This window comes from Helicoverpa zea, chromosome 27, assembly GCF_022581195.2.
Source record: "Helicoverpa zea isolate HzStark_Cry1AcR chromosome 27, ilHelZeax1.1, whole genome shotgun sequence".
In the NCBI taxonomy this organism is placed as follows: Eukaryota; Metazoa; Arthropoda; class Insecta; order Lepidoptera; family Noctuidae; genus Helicoverpa; species Helicoverpa zea.
This window is the reverse complement of record NC_061478.1, coordinates 4,165,088-4,186,554: the sequence shown is the minus strand read 5'-3', so window position 1 is coordinate 4,186,554 and position 21,467 is coordinate 4,165,088. Positions and strand designations below refer to the sequence as shown.

General features: G+C 37.5%; 1 protein-coding gene across 1 annotated transcript in view; it reads right to left on the bottom strand.

Moving 5' to 3' along the window:
- The window catches only part of LOC124643227 (bromodomain adjacent to zinc finger domain protein 2B-like), a 100,374-nt gene that overhangs the window by 13,959 nt on the left and 64,948 nt on the right, over positions 1-21,467 (bottom strand). The window contains exons 21-40 of the mRNA XM_047182105.1: positions 20,813-20,957; positions 20,106-20,180; positions 16,180-16,896; positions 14,972-15,037; positions 14,096-14,140; positions 13,589-13,606; positions 12,634-12,803; positions 9,324-9,472; positions 8,484-8,600; positions 7,875-8,021; positions 7,190-7,330; positions 6,553-6,730; positions 5,775-5,911; positions 5,048-5,355; positions 4,454-4,587; positions 3,384-3,538; positions 2,876-3,067; positions 1,624-2,366; positions 940-1,184; positions 479-608 (exon numbers count right to left, since the gene is read on the bottom strand). Of these exons, the coding sequence (XP_047038061.1) occupies positions 479-608; positions 940-1,184; positions 1,624-2,366; positions 2,876-3,067; positions 3,384-3,538; positions 4,454-4,587; positions 5,048-5,355; positions 5,775-5,911; positions 6,553-6,730; positions 7,190-7,330; positions 7,875-8,021; positions 8,484-8,600; positions 9,324-9,472; positions 12,634-12,803; positions 13,589-13,606; positions 14,096-14,140; positions 14,972-15,037; positions 16,180-16,896; positions 20,106-20,180; positions 20,813-20,957 (4,012 nt within the window). The remainder of the gene's footprint in view (positions 1-478; positions 609-939; positions 1,185-1,623; positions 2,367-2,875; positions 3,068-3,383; positions 3,539-4,453; positions 4,588-5,047; positions 5,356-5,774; positions 5,912-6,552; positions 6,731-7,189; positions 7,331-7,874; positions 8,022-8,483; positions 8,601-9,323; positions 9,473-12,633; positions 12,804-13,588; positions 13,607-14,095; positions 14,141-14,971; positions 15,038-16,179; positions 16,897-20,105; positions 20,181-20,812; positions 20,958-21,467) is intronic.

The following is a 21,467-nucleotide window of genomic DNA, read 5'->3' as shown; positions in this document are numbered from 1 at the left end:
AAAAACGAGACTTTTAACTAGTAATAAAAATGTATACGTGTACCTAGACGACTTGTAAAGAAAAGATCTTAAAATTCGATTATCTTGAAACGGGTTAACTTTTGCCCAGTGTATCCCAGGGTCAAATTTGTCCGTATTGACCTATACTATCACCTCCTGAAAGGATGCGGTCTACTTACCAGTAACCCTGTATATATTGTTTTATAATAAACAATATATTTAACGTTTTTTTAATAACAAACAATAAATATATAACGTTTTTTTAAAAATAAATTGATTAAGTTTTAAAAGTATTAAAATTCAACCAATACACATACCAATGAAGACAAAGTATGACGTTTACATGTAAAAAGATATTTTCTGATTTACCGTATTCAATTTCAATATGATAAATTAGACAATATATATTTACATTACATATTAAATCTACATATTTACATATAACAAAGGTAATATCCAAAGTAATTATGATAAATACCTTGTTATTAACAGTAGGTAGATGGCTGGTGAGGGAAGCATGCAGCTCCCTCTCCCTAACTCCTCGAGGATGCAGGGAATCCATCAGCTCTCTCAGCTGATCCGTCTCCGTGATCCTCCACCAGCCGTGTCTGTAAAGATTATTCAATAATATAGTTAGTAAGTTAATTTAAGTAAAGTAACGTATTCCTATATGATGAACATATTCAGATACTACCAATAATAACAAAAAAATATATAGAAACATATAGTTAGGCAGATGTTAGTACAAGAAGTTCACCTTAACTGCCTCGAGAAAGCTTATTTTACTTTTTTATCCAGTTGGGGGAAGTAGCTCTCTCTAAATATGAAAAATACACCTACCTTTATACAAGAAACTCCCCTCAACTCCCTCGAAGAAGGTTAGAAGCTACTTTTTACCCAGCTCCTGGAAGTGGTATCACCTAAGCACTATAGACTGACCTCATCTCCGTGGGCACGAAGTTCCCCGCGAGCTTTTTGGGCAGGCCGTTAGCTTTGCAGTAGTCCAGCTGCCGCAGCTCCTCCGCAGACATCTGTATGGGCGGCGGACTGTCGCACGTCACGTACGTCGACAGCGCGTTGAAGTTCAACAGCCCGAGGCTGCTCAGGCTCTGAGCTTTGGCCTTTTGGGTTAGAAGGTCGTGCTTTAGGGCGTCGGCTTGAAGTTCTTTTTCTAGGTCGTTGTCCTGTGGGAAAAGGAAAAATAATACTTAGCTTAATTTAATATTATTTATATTGAAATAACTGTGTTTGGCTTTCAAGAAAAAAGTGCTATACGAACGAGTTGGTACATAGATAGTCTGAAAGGACATTGGCTACTTTTACAGGCAGAGATCGGCTAGTATTCAATACGCTATCTTTTGAATGTAAAAGTTCATGTAAAGTTGTAAGTATTTTTTTCGACTATTTCGATGAAATATGTATGTCAATTTGTCAGTGTTATATTTTCGGAAACGTTATATAATTTTCATAAAAATCCCCAAGATCGCAAACTTTCTTATTTAGCTGTGTTAAATGTGTTCATAAATACTTGCAATAAATCCAAGTCTAATTACGAGTATTGGAGCATTCATTCCAGAATGGAATTATATTAAAACAAAAATATAACAACTTTTACATATTTACCTGGTCCTTATTATCATCTTCAACTTCCGTTTCCTGCACACTTTCATCCTTATTAACACTATTATCTAAAATCTCCTGTTCTAACCCAGACATAGTCAAACTGGAATCCGCATAAACATTATTCGAAGGTACTTGAACACTCGTAACCATACTATTCAGAGTAAACAAACTAGGGTCATTTAACAAATGAAGATTATTCGAAACATCCCATTTATGACCTTGACATAAAATGACCTCGGAACACGTATGTTCATTGTCACAAAATTCTGGTAGATCCTGTTTCTCAATCTCGTTAATGTTATTCAAAAATGAGCTTTCATGCCTTAGGATAGAGAACCATTTGCCGTCAAGAATTTTGGCGTATAATTGCAAATGTGCTGCAGCTGCATCTAACGGTTCTTGTTTAACTTTTTCTTTCTCTTCTTTAATTTCTTGCTCCTTCTTCGCTGCGTCTAATTGTATCGATACTGCTTCTGCCATTTTTCTTAATTCCTCTAAATTATTGACTAAAGTGTCCTTCGTTTCTTCGTTTTCTTCGACCTCTGTTTCGCTTTTGACGACGTTTTCGACCTTCACTATTTCCTGAGGTTTATCCATGGGTTCGGCTTGGGCAGCAAACATGGGTTTGTGGGTTGGTTTCTGAACTAGGAATGCGGTAGGAATGGAGTCTTCTATATCTAACATGTCTTGCTCTTCGTTGTTTTTCTGTTGTATGTATTTCTCTTCCATTTTTATTGAGGAACCTGGTGGAAGAAATGTTGGTTATTTTTAGTGTTTTCATGAAAAAAACTGTATTTTATTTAGCTTTCAAGCTGAAACAGCTGAGCCGATTGAGCGTAAAATACGGCATGAAAATGACTATTGAAATTGGTCTTTATTTTCTTTTACATTTTCTCAATAGATTCTTCCTAATACTACTCTTTATTTCATGGTAAACGGATGGATGTTTGATCTTCTATCACGCAAAAACCACTGGATAGATTTTGATAAAACTTGGCAGCAATTTAGCTCACATATCAGACTAACATATGTATAGTCCACTATCCATCCCTGAATAGGAAGTAGTTCCCTCAGGATACAGATGACATAAAACTACAGACATGAAACTTGGCAGCAATTTAGCTCATACATCGAAATAAAGACAGTAGTCTTTTTTATCTATTTATGGGAAATAGTTAATCCATGTGTGTGAAGTAGTTTATCTATTTGTGAAGTAGGTAGTTCCCCAGTGAGTAAAGAATAAACTTCTCACCTTCAACCTTACAAGCGCCATGTTTAACATTAGGCTCGTATTTGATAATCTGAGTATGATCACTAAGGTTTAACTCAGACTTGATGCTCTTGAGTTCCATCTCGCTCTTCAAGGCTTCTTCCTTCTTTTGGGCTTCCGTTTCCGGGTCGCGTTTCTCTGGTTCGGAGGCTGGTTCTTTCTTTTCGCGGGGACCTGAGAGGGAATATAAAAGTCAGAAAAATTCAAAAAAGTAAAAAAAGCGTTAGATAACGTTTTAATCCATTTATGTACTTACATAAAAGGAAGTTGTGTTAGTTCCACTACTTATAATTCACGAACGGCTGAACCGATTAGGCAGAAAATTTATGGGGGCTTTTTTATGGGAGATCGTCAAACGACAACTCCCGCTGTGGGTTAGCAGCGCGAGGGAGAGTACTTCTTAAGCCCTTTATGTACCAGCGCCACGAACAATCCCGCAGAAATTAGTGGTGGCTTAGCTTAGACTTAGGGGCAGGACCTAGTTCCTCACCTTTCTTCTTCTTCTTCCCGCTGTCAGGCTGTGTGGGGGCGAGCGCGTTGCTCTCCAGCTGCTGGTGGTACGCCATGATCTCCGGCTGAGCTGACTCCATACCCTCGACGTAGATGCCTCCACACTTGCCTAGAGACCAGTAGCGACGCCAGTATCTGTAGGTAAGGAAATATACAAGCTGTTGATTTGCATCCGTGCCATATTTAAAGAGGCAATTATGCTAATGATTCTCGACCCAAATCAATAAAAAAATGGGTACGTAATTTTTTTTCTTTAATTTTTTTTTCGGAGTTCCGTAAATGTCATCTAGCCTTATTTAAACTTGGCGCGTATGTTACTGGCCTTAAAACCGTGCTGCACCCTCACACAAACGCAAACACAGAGCATACGCAACGATCACTCATAAATTTCATTCATAAAATTGGATTACTTCTGAAATACCACGACATTACAATGACAAAAAAAGCAGTGCATATTAGTTATTTCCCATCTACTGTATTTCCAATCGATTATTTACGTATTGTATGTCCTCCTCCTGAACTATGGCACAAATGCAAATCAACACCTTGTATGTAAAAAAAAATGTTTAAAAAATTAAAAAACACGCTTTTTGTAACGTTTCTTAATTAGTCATGTATTGTAACCAGAACTCAGAGCGTGTGCAAAATTTCATCCTAATCGAAGGCCGGGAAGTGGCTCAAATTGAAATTCCAAGATTTTCTTACATAGGTTACAAGTGAAGCTAATATAAGCGTTTTTTTAATAATCTGAAACTGAAACTTTTTGGGCTATAAAAACATTCGGTATTATAATGCAACAATATATTGCACTTGCGAAACTGCAGGCATCAACTAGCTGATTGTCATTTTACTGCATACTTATTTTTATTCATCGAGGATATAGACAAAAAAATTACATAGGTATGTTTGTTACTCCTTTCACAATAAAACTACAAGACGGATTTTGACGAAACCTGACAGTTATCAAGTTTATTATCAGAATAACATATAAGCTACACTTTACCCATATGCGAGAAGTAGTTCCCTTGGTACTTGTTTCATGAAACTCACCTGTCTTGTCCGTAGCAGGTAGCTCGGAGCGCGTGGGAGCCGGCAGTTAGTTGTAAAAGTTGTTGTTCCGATTGCTTCAGGAGTTTCTCTAACTTGCGAGCTAATTCCTCTGATGATAGGTTCTTGTCTTCATCCTGTGGGAAATTAAAATTCATTGAAAATGACAATCCAGAAAATCTGGGACTTATTTATGTGTATTAAAATTAGTTAATAAACATTACACACACATCATAAAAGAGTTGCTCAAAACCACGCTCAAAACTAAACAGACAGATTTCTCATGTGCTATCGAATTTAGTAGATCATTGCATCACTTATTTGCAAAACATGTATAAGAACTTGTATTTATTAGATATACACATTTCGACATGTTTATACATAGTTCATAAGAGAGCAATAATTTGTTTAAAATGTATATTGTAACTTCGAAATACTCAAACGAGACTTAACTTTTGTTCAAAAATATTTCTGTCGCAGAAAATTTACTGTCGTAGCAGTAACAATACTCTAAGTATTCTATTTTAGGCACATGTTTAAACCGAGTTTTTTACTTTTTGGTACAAAATACATTAAAAAAATCATTTCTGCACTAACCTCCTCTGGCTGCGTGCCTTCACTCTCCAAATCACTCAATATAGCATCACAGTCTCCCATCACACTATCCTTATCAATCTTCGAGTTATCTGCCGGAGAACATTCGTCCTTATTATTATTCAACAGCTCTTTATTCTTCATACTGTTGGACAGGTCCTTTAAGGGCGACAATTCCTTGTCACTCTCGGTTGGTTGTGTGTCTTTATATGGAGAAGGTTCGGATTGCTTGTCGGTCTCGCTTTCTGGGTGTGGGGACGATTCTTTATCCTTTTTCGGGGTTTCAGGTTTTTCTGGGGTCTGTTGGTTTTCTGTTGGGAAGGCAGAGAACAAAACATCAATTTGTGAAAAAAACTTAACAAAATACCCCTAGGAGCCTGCCTTGCCTAATGCCTACGAAATATTTAAATGTGAAAGTAAATTCCAAATATCATAAATGTGAAAGTTTGTGAGAATGGATGGATGTAGGTTTGTTATTCTTTCACGCAAAAACGACTGGACCGATTTGGGTGAAATTTGGTATGTAGATAAGTGATACCCTAGATTCACACATAGGCATTTTCACCAACACATCACGCGCGCGAAGCCGAGGGCGGGAGCCAGTGCGTTTATAATTCGGTCAAAAATCATCAAATTGTACAAAAAAACTCGTAAAATAAATGCCCCTGGGAACCTGCCTTCCCTACTAATACTTCCCACTAAAGATACACCCTTTCCCTTCAATATTTACCATCATCATGCAACTGCGGCGATGTCCTAAGGTTGGCAGCACTCTCTTCCACGAGCCTCTGCATGCGTTCTAGAGCTAGAGCCTGCTGCTTCTCCGTCTGTTCCGCGCGGACCTTCCGCTGGTGGAGAACTCGTACCCTGGGGAAATAATGTTTAGAATTAAATATAATATGATTGAAGTGAGTTTACAAAAACATTTTTTAGTAAAGACGCGTAATAGAAGGTTAACTTTATCTTTATGGAATACAAAATACGCACTAATTATGGATTTTTTTAAATTATCATTTTCATAAATCGTGGAAAAATAACATTATATTTATTATTGTTTCTAAATGATATGCTGTTTGAAAAAACAAATTGAATAATTTTATCATTTAAAAGCAACTAACAATATTGATTGCTCTATAATTATAGCATTTTTTATGTCATTCTCTCAAAATATTATTTTATAATTTTTAACGAAAGTAAAATGAATATGATATTTAGGCGCTATCAGTAAAAATGCTATCGTAACGTTACAGTCGGTAGTAGTCAACTGTGAGTCAACTTCAGAAGCACAGCATTATTCGATAGCTAAACATAATCCTAAATTATAAATCCTGTATGGACGTATGTTTGTTATTCTTTCACGCAAAAACGGCTGGACCGATTTGGTTGAAATTTGGTATGTAGATAGGTGACACCCTGGATTAACACATGGGCAACTTTTTATCAACACACCACGCGGGCGAAGCCGCTGGCGGAAGCTAGTAAAGTATACAACAGAGGTATATACTAACTTCCTAATCTTCATATCCATAAGATATCTCTCTTTCTTCAGCTGGTTGAGGTGTTCGAGCGAGGCGTCGACCTGTCTCAGCACGGCCTTGTTCTGCAGTAGCTCGTCGCATATAAACGCGAGGATACGCGCTTTTGTTGTCGCACTTAGAGCGAGGAAGGATTTGTCTCGGAGTGCCTCTGTGGAAGAAAAAAAGGATAAATAAATAGTAATAGAAAACAGGGCAAGATTTTTATTTGGACTTTTGAATGGTTATGAAAAAATACAAAAAAAAAAATCGGGAGAATCAGGAGACTATTAAAAATATATTTGATATATTTTTCAGCAGCGCGTTTTTTCATAAATATATCTTTGGGTCAAAATAACTAGTTTTTTTTTCGCCAAAACCCCCTGCCAAATCAAAGGAGTAAATAAATGCAACCTCTCTTTTATCTCACTTACAGAGAAAATTATGTATTTTCTTTGAACAGGTAACATCAAATCTAGATATTAGTTATGCATCATCAGCCTTTGATATAGTAGCACAGCAGGGTAAAGGCCTCTTCTTATAAAGAGAAGGAATGAGCGTACAAACTTCTAAGTCAAGGCTTTAAAATTAAATTATTTTTAACTAAATAAAGCCTATATAAAGTACTTACCAGACAATTTATAAGTAGCGTTGCTATGCAAACTCTCATAGTAGGCCGTGTTCTTAGAGTTAGCGTAGGTATGCTGCATCTCAGCGTCTGTCTGGTGATGGTCGGCCACACGACGCTCGCGTTCCCGCTCCGCTGTTAAACCTGGATTAAATTAAGAATATATAAATTAGTTAATTAGCGTGTAGTGCACATATAACTACCTACTGTTAATATATGTAATATGTTTTATATGAGGAAGAGGTTAAGCAGCTATAAGTAATAAAAATCCAGCCAACTGCGAGTCAGACTCGCGTAGGAAGGCTTCTGTACAATAATATAAAACGGCCAAAGATACAGATCTGCTTTATATCATTACCAATATTGTAATCTGTGGATATAACTATTTACAGCCTCCCTAAACTAATTTCTACTTGTGATATTGTAAAAGCGAAAGTTTATAGTATGTGTATGTTTGTTCCTCTTTCACGCAAAAACTACAGCAAAATTTTGATGAAAATTCACAGTAATATAGCTTATAAATCAGTATACAGGCTACATAATATCCCGTGCGAGAAAATTTTTCCTAAGGAGGCGAGCGAAGCCGCTTGCAGAAGCCAGTACTTTATACGAAGGGGCTTGTTATCCATTCTTTTAAACTATGCAGCGATCTAAATGATCTAATCTAAATAAACAACATAGCACAAACCTGTCAAAGCCTTAACTTCGCCCGTAGCGTTGGCATAGAGATATATTCTGAGCACTTCGCTCAAGTTGTGCGGGTTGATGTCACCCATCCGGATAGCATGGCCTAGCAGTGTCGTGTGCCGACCCGGGTGGGGTATGCCCGGGTCCTCTGTGGAAATAGAAATTGGAGTTAGAAGATTCATGTATATAGAATTAAGATTTATTTAGAACACATAGGTAGTGGTGATGGGTGGTCATTTTTAGGGCTGTCTTTTTTGTTTGACGTTCAAAACGTTGCAATACATTATTTTGAGTTTGAACACATTGCCCAAGTTTGTTTATATTCTGAGCTGTACCGAATTATTTTTAACCCCCGACGCAAAAACGACGGGGTGTTATAAGTTTGTGTACACTGCTTCGGTAGATACCAAGAATTTTGGTTTATTGTTTTTTTGTTTATTCGTTTGCATTATAGACCATCTCCTACGTAAGAAACATTACAAAATTAACTCTGCTGTCTGATTTAAATGAAATGTGGTACACAGATAGTCTAAAGCCTGAGATACATTTGAAGTATAAGGTTCCCTGGTGACACTAATGAACAATTAGTAAACTATGATAATGTAGATACCTATGGCAGTGATAAGTAGCTGCGTGAGGACTTGCAGCAGTTCTTCCTCGGCCTCTACGCTGCAGTCCGGCAGTAACGCCATTTGGAACGTGTTGAGAGTCGGGATCGCGTCCATATCTGAAAGTAACAAGTTTGTTTTATTCTACTAATATTTTAAGTTATAAACCACTAAAAATGATCTTATTTCTCAACAATCAATGATTGATTGAGCTGGAGCCAGAAAGCAAGTAAAGCTTGTGGCACATTATAGCAGCACCGCAACAGCACGGCTGCAGCACGGCGTCGCCTCGAATTAAGACTACGGCGAGCGGACTTCGCGTGGTTGGCGCGCCGCCCGCGAGGTGTAAGCTTGCTGTCACCGCAAACTCAATATTATTTTAAAACGATTATGATTGAACACGACGTAATGACGTTGTTTCGCTGCCGGCTCGCACGCTGACTGCTCGCCGTTGGCTTTTTCATATTGACATTACGAAATATATTATAATATACACGATTTAATGCTCTAAATTGAATGACAACTTAAATGCTGGTGTGGAGCCGTGCTGTTGCGGTGCCGCTATAATGTGCCATAACCTTAAGAGTAGCAAATTCTTTTACGCAAAAATTTTGGCAGTAATACAGATTATAAGAACAGAATAACGTATAGGCTACTTTTTATTCCGTTACTGGAAATACTTCGGGTTACATCACTGGCTGGGTATAAAATATGATACTAACTTCACCTGGTTGGTTTCCTTGAAGATGATTTAAGTTCGTTATATGGTATGTGTTTCAGAAGGCACGTTAAATTGGTGCTTCTTTTCTGATAGTGACGAGTCTAACTCTACTGGTACTCACCGAAGCCGAGCGTCTGACCGAAGTTATGTATGAACTCGTAGACTTGCAGTATGTCCGCCATGGCTTGTCCCGGCAGCTTCAGCCCCGGGATCCTGTTGAGCGTCGGCAGCGGCTTCTGGTCTGATAGTGACGAGTCTTCTTGTGGCCGTCTGTGGGTCAAGAAATTGGAATATTAGTAGATGGACATGGACATGGATGGAATATATGGACATGATTAAATGAGGTTATATAACATTTTAACATTTCAATCTTGCAGTGTATCTAATCTGTTCAAGTCCCAAAGTAATATAGTTCTGATCAATCGACCTTTTATTGAAATTACCAAATTGATGCCGACTTGAGGATGCAGCATGTGGCAACTCCTTAGTTGACTCATCCAATTCATCGGACTCAAGGATCAGACATTGTCGAATTAGACTAAATCTGTAAAGGCATAGTAACTTTGAGATGAATAAATGAATTTTTTTAAGAATTTTGAAGCCAGGGTTCCTAGGATTTACTTGTTAAACACTGGTAGTCCGCTGCATCCGGTTAGACTGGATGCCGACCCCAACAAAGTAGGGATAAGGCTCAGGAGATGCTGGTTCCTGAGATTTACTTCTCTCATCTCCTATTCTCTTACCTGAGCTCAGAGAGCAGTTCCATCTCCTTCCTCCGTTGCTGTAGTTTCTTCTCTTTGACTAGCAGCCTGTCTAGCAAGTTCTGCTGTCTCTCTCTCCTCTCATCTTCTACTGATGTGTTCTCTTACCTGAGCTCAGAGAGCAGTTCCATCTCCTTCCTTCGCTGCTGTAGTTTCTTCTCTTTGACCAGCAGCCTGTCTAGCAAGTTCTGATGTCTTTCTCTCCTCTCATCTCCTACTGAAGTGTTCTCTTACCTGAGCTCAGAGAGCAGTTCCATCTCCTTCCTCCGCTGCTGCAGCTTTTTCTCTTTGACCAGCAGCCAGTCTTGCAAGTTCTGCTGTCTCTCTCTCCTCTCATCTTCTACTGATGTGTTCTCTTACCTGAGCTCAGAGAGCAGTTCCATCTCCTTCCTTCGCTACTGTAGTTTCTTCTCTTTGACCAGCAGCCTGTCTAGCAAGTTCTGTTCTCTCTCCTCTCATCTCCTACTGATGTGTTCTCTTACCTGAGCTCAGAGAGCAGTTTCATCTCCTCTTTGACCAGCAGCCTGTCTAGCAAGTTCTGATGTCTTTCTCTCCTCTCATCTCCTACCGATGTGTTCTCTTACCTGAGCTCAGAGAGCAGTTCCATCTCCTTCCTCCGCTGCTGCAACTTCTTCTCTTTGACCAGCAGCCTGTCTAGCAAGTTCTGCTCTCTCTCCTCTCATCTCCTACTGATGTGTTCTCTTACCTGAGCTCAGAGAGCAGTTTCATCTCCTCTTTGACCATCAGCCTGTCCAACAAGTTCTGCTGTCTTTCTCTCCTCTCATCTCCTACTGATGTGTTCGCTTACCTGAGCTCAGAGAGCAGTTTCATCTCCTCTTTGACCAGCAGCCTGTCTAGCAAGTTCTGATGTCTCTCTCTCCTCTCATCTCCTACCGATGTGTTCTCTTACCTGAGCTCAGAGAGCAGTTCCATCTCCTTCCTCCGCTGCTGCAACTTCTTCTCTTTGAACAGCAGCCTGTCTAGCAAGTTCTGCTCTCTCTCCTCTCACCTCCTACTGATGTGTTCTCTTACCTGAGCTCAGAGAGCAGTTTCATCTCCTCTTTGACCAGCAGCCTGTCTAGCAAGTTCTGATGTCTCTCTCTCCTCTCATCTCCTACCGATGTGTTCTCTTACCTGAGCTCAGAGAGCAGTTCCATCTCCTTCCTCCGCTGCTGCAACTTCTTCTCTTTGACCAGCAGCCTGTCTAGCAAGTTCTGCTCTCTCTCCTCTCATCTCCTACTGATGTGTTCTCTTACCTGAGCTCAGAGAGCAGTTTCATCTCCTCTTTGACCATCAGCCTGTCCAACAAGTTCTGCTGTCTTTCTCTCCTCTCATCTCCTACTGATGTGTTCTCTTATCTGAGCTCAGAGAGCAGTTCCATTTCCTTCCTCCGCTGCTGCAACTTCTTCTCTTTGAACAGCAGCCTGTCTAGCAAGTTCTGCTCTCTCTCCTCTCATCTCCTACTGATGTGTTCTCTTACCTGAGCTCAGAGAGCAGTTTCATCTCCTCTTTGACCATCAGCCTGTCCAACAAGTTCTGCTGTCTCTCTCTCCTCTCATCTCCTACTGATGTGTTCTCTTACCTGAGCTCAGAGAGCAGTTCCTTCCTCCATTGCTGTAGTTTCTTCTCTTTGACCAGCAGCTGTCCAACAAGTTCTGCTGTCTCTCTCTCCTCTCATCTCCTACTGATGTGTTCTCTTACCTGAGCTCAGAGAGCAGTTCCATCTCCTTCCTCCGTTGCTGTAACTTCTTCTCTTTGAACAGCAGCCTGTCCAACAAGTTCTGCTGTCTCTCTCTCCTCTCATCTCCTACTGATGTGTTCTCTTACCTGAGCTCAGAGAGCAGTTCCATCTCCTTCCTTCGCTACTGTAGTTTCTTCTCTTTGACCAGCAGCCTGTCTAGCAAGTTCTGTTCTCTCTCCTCTCATCTTCTACTGATGTGTTCTCTTACCTGAGCTCAGAGAGCAGTTCCATCTCCTTCCTTCGCTGCTGTAGTTTCTTCTCTTTGACCAGCAGCCTGTCTAGCAAGTTCTGATGTCTTTCTCTCCTCTCATCTCCTACTGAAGTGTTCTCTTACCTGAGCTCAGAGAGCAGTTCCATCTCCTTCCTCCGCTGCTGCAGCTTTTTCTCTTTGACCAGCAGCCAGTCTTGCAAGTTCTGCTGTCTCTCTCTCCTCTCATCTTCTACTGATGTGTTCTCTTACCTGAGCTCAGAGAGCAGTTCCATCTCCTTCCTTCGCTACTGTAGTTTCTTCTCTTTGACCAGCAGCCTGTCTAGCAAGTTCTGCTCTCTCTCCTCTCATCTCCTACTGATGTGTTCTCTTACCTGAGCTCAGAGAGCAGTTTCATCTCCTCTTTGACCATCAGCCTGTCCAACAAGTTCTGCTGTCTCTCTCTCCTCTCATCTCCTACTGATGTGTTCTCTTACCTGAGCTCAGAGAGCAGTTCCTTCCTCCATTGCTGTAGTTTCTTCTCTTTGACCAGCAGCTGTCCAACAAGTTCTGCTGTCTCTCTCTCCTCTCATCTCCTACTGATGTGTTCTCTTACCTGAGCTCAGAGAGCAGTTCCATCTCCTTCCTCCGTTGCTGTAACTTCTTCTCTTTGAACAGCAGCCTGTCCAACAAGTTCTGCTGTCTCTCTCTCCTCTCATCTCCTACTGATGTGTTCTCTTACCTGAGCTCAGAGAGCAGTTCCATCTCCTTTCTCCGCTGCTGTAGTTTCTTCTCTTTGACCAGCAGTCTGTCTAGCAAGTTCTGGTGTTTACGCCTCTCTCTCTCCTCCCATCTTCTGCGGGAGTCTAGTTGGCGGATAAATGTGGTGTGTTGACGGCGACGTTCTCTTTCCTGAAGGGAGAAGGAGAAGGTATACTTTGAGGAAGTTTTTGGGTAGGGGTAGTCAGCGAAGTTGTAAGATATTTATGCAAACATGCATGGAGTATACTGATTGTAAAGTATAAGGTTTTTGTCATTATGGATTTTTTTTTATTTGCAGCATATATGTATTTCTTCTTACTTTATAAAATAGTAAAAATTGTTAGTTGATTACCGTAATAACAGAAGATAAAAAAAAACCTTTTAAAACATATAAAGGCAGTATCAAAACAAAAGCGAAAGACGTAAATAGAGGCCTAATTAGCCTATATTAGAGCACTACAAATCAACAACGGAAATCAGATATATCTAAAATTGTATAAGTAAATAAGCGCCAGTTACTAAATAAATGTAAGTACAAGAAGCACTACAATTTATAGATTGGCAAATTCGTATATGACTCTCCAAAGGTCGGCGGTTAACGGGGGTCTTAGGCACGTACGCGTGAAGACAAGAATGACTGATGTAGGTTATTCTTGGGCTCCTCAATATAACATGCATTGATTTACGGAATTTTTCATTCCACAACAGAATGGTAAAAAAACAAAAAAAATCATGATAGCTATAAAATATTTGAAGGATTACTACATTCGAGTACAGCTACACTTCGTAGAGAAGAATGAGAATTGTTTCGTTACTTATTTTAATTTTGCTGGTGGCCATATTGTGAATACTTTTTTTTACTACACTACCCACTAGAGTGTCAAAAATAAACTTGCCAGACTATAAAAGTTAATTCTACTGTGGCATATTATTACCTCTGTTATGTACTTTTGCTGCGCACGCGATGTTCCAACGGGGATTGGAAAAGAGAAACATTGGGTTACACACACAGACACACACACAAGTTAAAATGGCTATATGTTTTGATGTTAAGGAAGATTGACACAAGAGAGATGAAGTATAATATACTTAATGGTAATTAAAAAAACATAACCCTTTTTGCAACCGGGTAAAAAGATATGGAACTTTTCAGAGTAACTGTAACCCTTTTTCTCCATGGAATATAAGTATTATAAAAAGATATAAACCTTCTTACTTTTATGATGAATTTATGAAAAGTAGAAATTTAGCTTCAATTGTGGATTAATATGAGGGGCAGTGCCCCAGCCAAGTCTGGTAAATTTAATAGATCTTAACATTAAAACAACAACTTAACGAAATATTATTGTAACAAAACTCTTGTCCAATCTTCCTTAACACCAAAACACAGTAAATTAACAAATTAATCACACACACACATACATGAACAATAAAAGACTAACCTGTTCTTTCAGTAGTATAGCCTGTTGCCTCTTCAGTTCTCTCTCCTAAAACAAAGGTTTATATTTACTTACTCACTCTTAGAAGATGAATGTTAGTGTGAGTCTTGAGATGGGAGAAATATAGTAAGTAATGTGACTTGACTATACTACATTTGGTTAGGTATTAAACTAAAGCTATATAATCTTGATTGATACATAACTTACAAAGAACTAAAGTGGAGGTGGGCAGGACACATGGCAAGAGAAAAACAGGAAAAATGGACTAGGCTGGTAACCGAGTGGTGCCCGCTAGACGGCAGGAGAAGCAGAGGCAGACAAACCAAAAGATGTGAGGATGATCTCAGAGGAGTGGCGGGCCCTACATGGAGTCGTACAGCCAAAAATGGAACGGAATGGAAAACTCTGGAGGAGGCCTTTGTCGTAAGACAAGATGAATAATCGCAGTAGATTCAACAATAAAGGCTTTTTATTTTATCTATTTTTATTTATGTAATCTTGATAGGACTTTTTACACAAATACATTTAACAAATAAGTTACTGTTTAAAGTAATGGTTAAGTTATGGTTATCATATTGATTCTTAGCTTTAGTTAATTTTTAAGTAAAAAGTCATATCAAGTCAATATAAATTGTTATTATATTGAGTTTTAGCTCTCACTAATGTTTTAACTGAGTTTTTAAATAAGAGTTATATCAAGACAGTACTTAGCCAATTGAACCATTATTTTAAGTAGTAGCTTATTTCAATATGTATTTGAGTAAAACGTCCTATATAAATATTGCTTACCTTTAGTTAAATACCTAACCAAATGGAGTACAGATTATACCCTTAATCCTGTGGTTCCCAGAATAATGATCAAGAAATAAAGTCTCAAACCTGTTGTCTTTTAGCCTGCTCCTCAATCTTCTGTTTCTCAATCTCTTCATGTTTTCTCCTCTTAGCCTTCAATACGAACGTGCGAACAACATCGAAAGCGGTACAGCAAATTATAATAAAACAGCGTTACATGGAACAAAAAAAATAAAAGAATTTGCTTAGAAAGTTACTAGGTGTTTAATGTGTTTGATTTTATAATTTGTTAACCGACTGCCAAAATGGGTAACGTTTTTGGAATTTTAGCTTTCTGACAGGGAAAAACCAAATTAAATATTTGTATGGAAATATGAAGCTGAATATTCAATTAAAAGGGAATTGTAAAAAATAACTTTAATTAATTAATTTAATCTATTTCACTCAGTTCTATTTTGGGTCTATTCTTTATCCAAAAAAGAAAAATAAAATAATACGGGACATATGACAAAAAAATCAAACACATTAAAAAAATCTGATATTAAAACAAAAATAATAATTTACAATGGAAATAAAGGCATACGAAGGTGTGAATAGCGTGCAATAACTAAATAGGGTTAAAAGGAAAATATAAAAGTAAAGTTAATAACACTTTTTTACATAAGATAAGGCTTTTATTGAAGACTTCGCCCAGCCAATATTTTGGAGTTATTAAAACCTTTCTTGTCCCCTTGCAGTAATGTTTTCTTGGTCTCAATTTTCGTGGTGAAACATAAAGCTTAATTTTAAGAAACAATTTTGTTCGAAACAAGTAATATTCATTTTTTATTGCCGGTGGAAACAATTTTGAAAATCACGCACCCTAACTATTACGTTTATTAGATTTTAGGCCCAAAGTTTTACAAATTGAAAACACAAATTCGAAACCGTCCGCGTCTTAGAATTTCCTTTAGTTTTACTTGATTCAAATAAAAAGGATCGGTTCGTGAGATGTACCAATCACACGCATCAAGCTGTGCTCAGAAGATTGACAGCAATAAAATGTTACAACATTTTATTTTACCAATAGACTACAAAAAACTTAACCATCCGTATTATTTTTGATTCATTTTAAAACAAAAGCTGACGTCTATGTACTTTTTAAAGGCACAGTTTACCATTTTCCCCACCTTTTAATCCTTCACCACGGTTTCTACAATTTTTACACAAGTATATACTCCTTATACCTGAAGATTATACGTGCATGTTAGTGAAACATTATCCGAAAGTTAGTACATTTAGTTTATGTCACGTACCGATGTCACAGCCTCCTTGCCTAGTGGGTGTACCGATATCGACAAAGCCCCATCCTTGCCCACATTAAACGTCCCTTTATTAATTTTCTTTATCATTATATCCGACAAAATATCATCATCTTCACTCAGGTCAATGACCTCTTTTAATACGGACTTAGGACTGTCTTTTTCTTTAGGCATCAACATCAGATTTTGAGACATGAACTCATTTTTCGCATCTAAATATTTCTGCTCTATGGACTTCGGGTCATCGGATTTCTTATCCCCTTGCAGTTTCGACCAATCACAGCCGTTTATGAACTCTGTTATTCTAGAATAAGATTCTATGAGTTTTTCTAGATTATTCTCTTTATCTGGCGCTTTCAAGCGCTTTTCAGCTGACTTTATTAGCGTAAAATCGTATTTCTCTTTGCGTTTAGGTAGATCAAATGCCGCTTTTTCAGCGAAGTCTTTCATTTTATCTAAAGCGTTGTATTCTTCTATTTCTTCCTTCCACCCTGATTGGTCAAATTTTATTGTTTTTATGGGGGAGTTTTGTGTGTCTTTGGGGCCGCTGACCGGTATTAGAGAGAGACTGATCGGAGGCATAATGCGTTCCTTATTGGTCTTAGTGGCTGGTCCCATGACTATTTCGGGCGTTTTCCACTCGTCGATACCGGTTTTCGGTAGAGTAGGGAGGGGCTCAATCGTCAACTGCGTTCTATTCTTGTTGATATGCTGTTTCGAAGTATTGCCTCGTTATTATTTAATTTTTTCGCATTTTCTTGTCTTTATTATCAATTTGGATTATGACAACATTGTCAAGGTCCCTTTGGCGGTTCGGTTTTGTGTTATTAATATACTCTTTACCCAGACAGACAGATTTTTACATAAATATTATAGAGAAGTATATAAGTATGTATATACCATATCTAATGCTAAACACACAGCTCAGCTACCAACTAAAAGCTAAGAATTCCAACGCTTTCTACTAGAAAAGCAAAAAGTAACCAATTTTTATTAACGTTGGCAACCCCAAAAGGCCCTTTTTGCTTTTGAATATAGAACAAAATCTACAGTACGAATGGTGAGCACAATGTTGCCAAGCATCAAATTGATAATAAAAAATAAAACAAACACAAGCACATGGGTTTAAAACATAGACAACAAAACTAGAGACAAATATATTATAGTTCCCATATTATCACAACTGTATAAGAAATAATGTAATTATATTATTTACAAAAAGGCTAAATAATGTACATGGTTTAATAACAATTTTGTACAAATAACTACACCCTTGTATATCATAATACAAGTATACATATTTAGTAGTTTATAATAATAATGTATATTAAAAATAAATACAGACAAAAACTTTGAATTTACAGGTATTCACATAATATTTATACACAAATACTTTAAATGTAAAATAATATTTTTCAAAATTGCCGAATTCTAAAAAAAATATTTTACAGAAATTAACATGCACAATAATATGAGAACTGTATATAAAACACAAATAGGAACAAAATAAATATATCCCACTGATCTAAGACATTGAACTAAGAAAACCCATATCTTTTGTCTAAAAGGTAATAAAGTCACATTAAAGTTGTCACCGTATGGTTGTGAATTTCGTTAATTTACAATCTGCCTAGCCATATTTGCAAACTGTCGGCCGATTGCTAACTATGCCATATTAGATAGATAAATAAATATATGTTATACCTGAACCTTACTTATTAATCATTCTATATACTGATGAAGTGGATAAATATCTGTATACTGGTGAAGTGTATACAAATCCTTGCAGTATTTTTGAGTTTATCGCAAACCAATAGAGAGACGCAGTGGATGTGAATGCATTAATTTATGATATAATTTATCCAAAGTTCTTAAAACCATAAAAATACCTCATATGTAACATTACAGTAGTAAAAAAAAATATCACCCTGCTTAGTCACCTGCTTCACTTCCAAGTATTTTATTCTTGTTTGGATAATAAAGAAGAAATCGTGTTCTTTATGCAACCTACTTAAAAAGAAAGTTGTTCTCAGTTTCGACCGATTACCTATTTTACCAACTAACGACATTCACAATAATACATGTCCATCAGGATTGAGGAGCCAGTTTTTGTATCTTAATGAAATTTTGTACTTATTTAGTAGTAAGTTAAAAAGTATTGTAGGCTCAATCTTGGAATTTGTAGTATAATAGTTCAAAAGTTATATGAACACAAAGGTGGCTCCTCAATCTAAATATTTGGACTGAGGAGCCACGTTGGAACACAGAAAGTATACGATGTACATTCTTGAAAATTTTGTATGATTTAGTAGTAATTGAGCGCAATGCGTACTAAAAATTGAACTCCAGTACCCTTAATATTTAAGAAGATACAATACTTTTAATGTGGCACCTTAACCCATACGATGAAAGTGTGAATTCCCATGAATCGTAAGTGGCAAATTCAAATTACACCCCATAAACATTTAGTAGTAAGTGTGTCTGAATTTGTAGTACATAAACAAAGTAGTAAAATTGAGTGAATTTTGTAAAAATACGTATTTTAAGTGGCTCCTCAATCCTGACGTTTCTGAAACGAGAAAATGCTTGGGTTACCTGAAATCGGAATGGAATTAAAAAAATAAAGACACTAACATTTAGTATAAATTTCTACTAAATATACATGCACAAATGAAAATTGTATGTATTCAATATCTGATAAAAAATCATCTTTTCCATTTTCCTTAGGACGTCGCTATTAAGGGTGACCATGTAATGTGAATAAAAATCAGGATAAATAGGTAGGGCGACAGATAAAGGCGAATATCTGTTTCATATGTAATGCTGTCATTATTAAAAAAAATGCGAAGTATCGAATTTATGGACAATGAAAATCAAATCCATTACCACTACGAAATACTAGGCAGTACGGTCGTAACATTTTAGCCTGCCCTAAGGGCAAAAAAAAAAACCATTGCAGGCGCGTTTTTTGAATTTGGAACATTACATCGCTCCAGCAATGTTGAATGGCAAAGCAAGTTTATTAAATACTTTATTAAGTAAGGTTATTAAATACTTTTGTATTTAATAATATTTTGTCATTCACGAGGCGGAATAGCCATAAATGCGTTTGTCTACAGAGGTTTCATAAAAAATTGGCGTCAAAGCTAAGAACTACCTATTTATCCTGATTTTTATTCACATTACATGGTCACCCTTAATGGCGACGTCCTAAGGAAAATGGAAAAGATGATTTTTTATCAGATATTGAATACATACAATTTTCATTTGTGCATGTATATTTAGTAGAAATTTATACTAAATGTTAGTGTCTTTATTTTTTTAATTCCATTCCGATTTCAGGTAACCCAAGCATTTTCTCGTTTCAGAAACGTCAGGATTGAGGAGCCACTTAAAATACGTATTTTTACAAAATTCACTCAATTTTACTACTTTGTTTATGTACTACAAATTCAGACACACTTACTACTAAATGTTTATGGGGTGTAATTTGAATTTGCCACTTACGATTCATGGGAATTCACACTTTCATCGTATGGGTTAAGGTGCCACATTAAAAGTATTGTATCTTCTTAAATATTAAAGGTACTGGAGTTCAATTTTTAGTACGCATTGCGCTCAATTACTACTAAATCATACAAAATTTTCAAGAATGTACATCGTATACTTTCTGTGTTCCAACGTGGCTCCTCAGTCCAAATATTTAGATTGAGGAGCCACCTTTGTGTTCATATAACTTTTGAACTATTATACTACAAATTCCAAGATTGAGCCTACAATACTTTTTAACTTACTACTAAATAAGTACAAAATTTCATTAAGATACAAAAACTGGCTCCTCAATCCTGATGGACATAATAATACGGCAACAAACATTAACAATATCTTACTACCTTCTAACACAATAGGGTTGTAATTACCTCTAAAAGCTGTTGACTTCGCGCTTCCTTCTCGCGTTTAGCGAGTTCAGCCTTTTCAGATCTGTCTAGACGACTCTGTGGGGAAAACTTAGGGTTATAAGTAGGTAAGGAAAATTTTGATTTGATTACAATAAAGAATTTTAGTATTATAAAGAATTCGTTTTCTTTGCTTAATATGAAAAATATAACGTATTAATGACTGAAAACATTTATGTAAATTAAAAAATGACATAGGTTGTTATGTGTAACCCACGGAGTAAAGAAATATGATAGGAGATACCATAAGGTAAGTAGGTTAGGAACTTTTTGTAGGTCGAATTCGTAAGGTCAAAACGATCAGTTACGAATAAACTAACTAGGCGTCCGGATTCTTTGAGACATCTGTCAACGATTTATGGTATTACAAAAAATGGGAAAGTTCTAAAGGAGGCATATGAGGGCGGAGGTAGTAATGTTTCCCGAACACCCGTATCTTGGCGTGCTACTTTCTTAGGAGATATCACGTTTTTTTTATTTATGTAAGGCCCCACCTATTGGTAAGTTATTACTTATTCACAACAACTTTCCAGGATCAGGCGTTATGACATCTCCACTAGACATTTTGTTCTCCACGGATCAAACCCTCTCACATCCAACCCCACTTAGATTTAATTGAACTATGTTGCAACCGACCCCTTGCTACAATCGTCCCTACTCATTATACATACATGGGCGTGCTCCCTGCCGCGGTGCGAGGCGTCGCGCCGGGCGTCGCGCGCGGCCTGCTGCAGGCGCGCCAGCTCCATGCGGCGGTCGAGCGGCGGCGGCGTCGGCCGGCCCCCTGCACCCGCTAGGAGACGGGCTTCTTCTAACCTGCACAAGTATTTATATGAGCATACCATTAAGTCACAAGCATGGCGAATAGAAAAAAGTTATCCGTCTTTTAGATATCCCTCAAATAAAGGGCATATTTTCTCTCACAAACAAACAACTGAGATACAACACGATTGAATGTTGTATTAGATCACTTCTAATTACAAATTTTACATAGAAGTGACGTCATGAGCCTCCATTCTCACTCTCTGTTGCGTTATATCCTTGAAAATGCCCAATATTTTTTACCAATATAAAATATGGACTAATTAGGATCAGTGCTGTTTTCCCACCTTTAATCAGTGAACGACTTTTTGTAGGAAAAAAATTAAACACATAGTAATAGTGCAAGGCACACGTCCTACAAAAAGTCGGTTAAAAATCCATTTCAACATCTTTAACAGTCGTTATTGGTAGTCAGAAGCCAGTTAGTTTGACAACCAGTCTTAACGAGTTGCCCTGATAACTTGGTTGAGGAGATCAGGTAGGCAGTCGCTCCATGTGGCACAC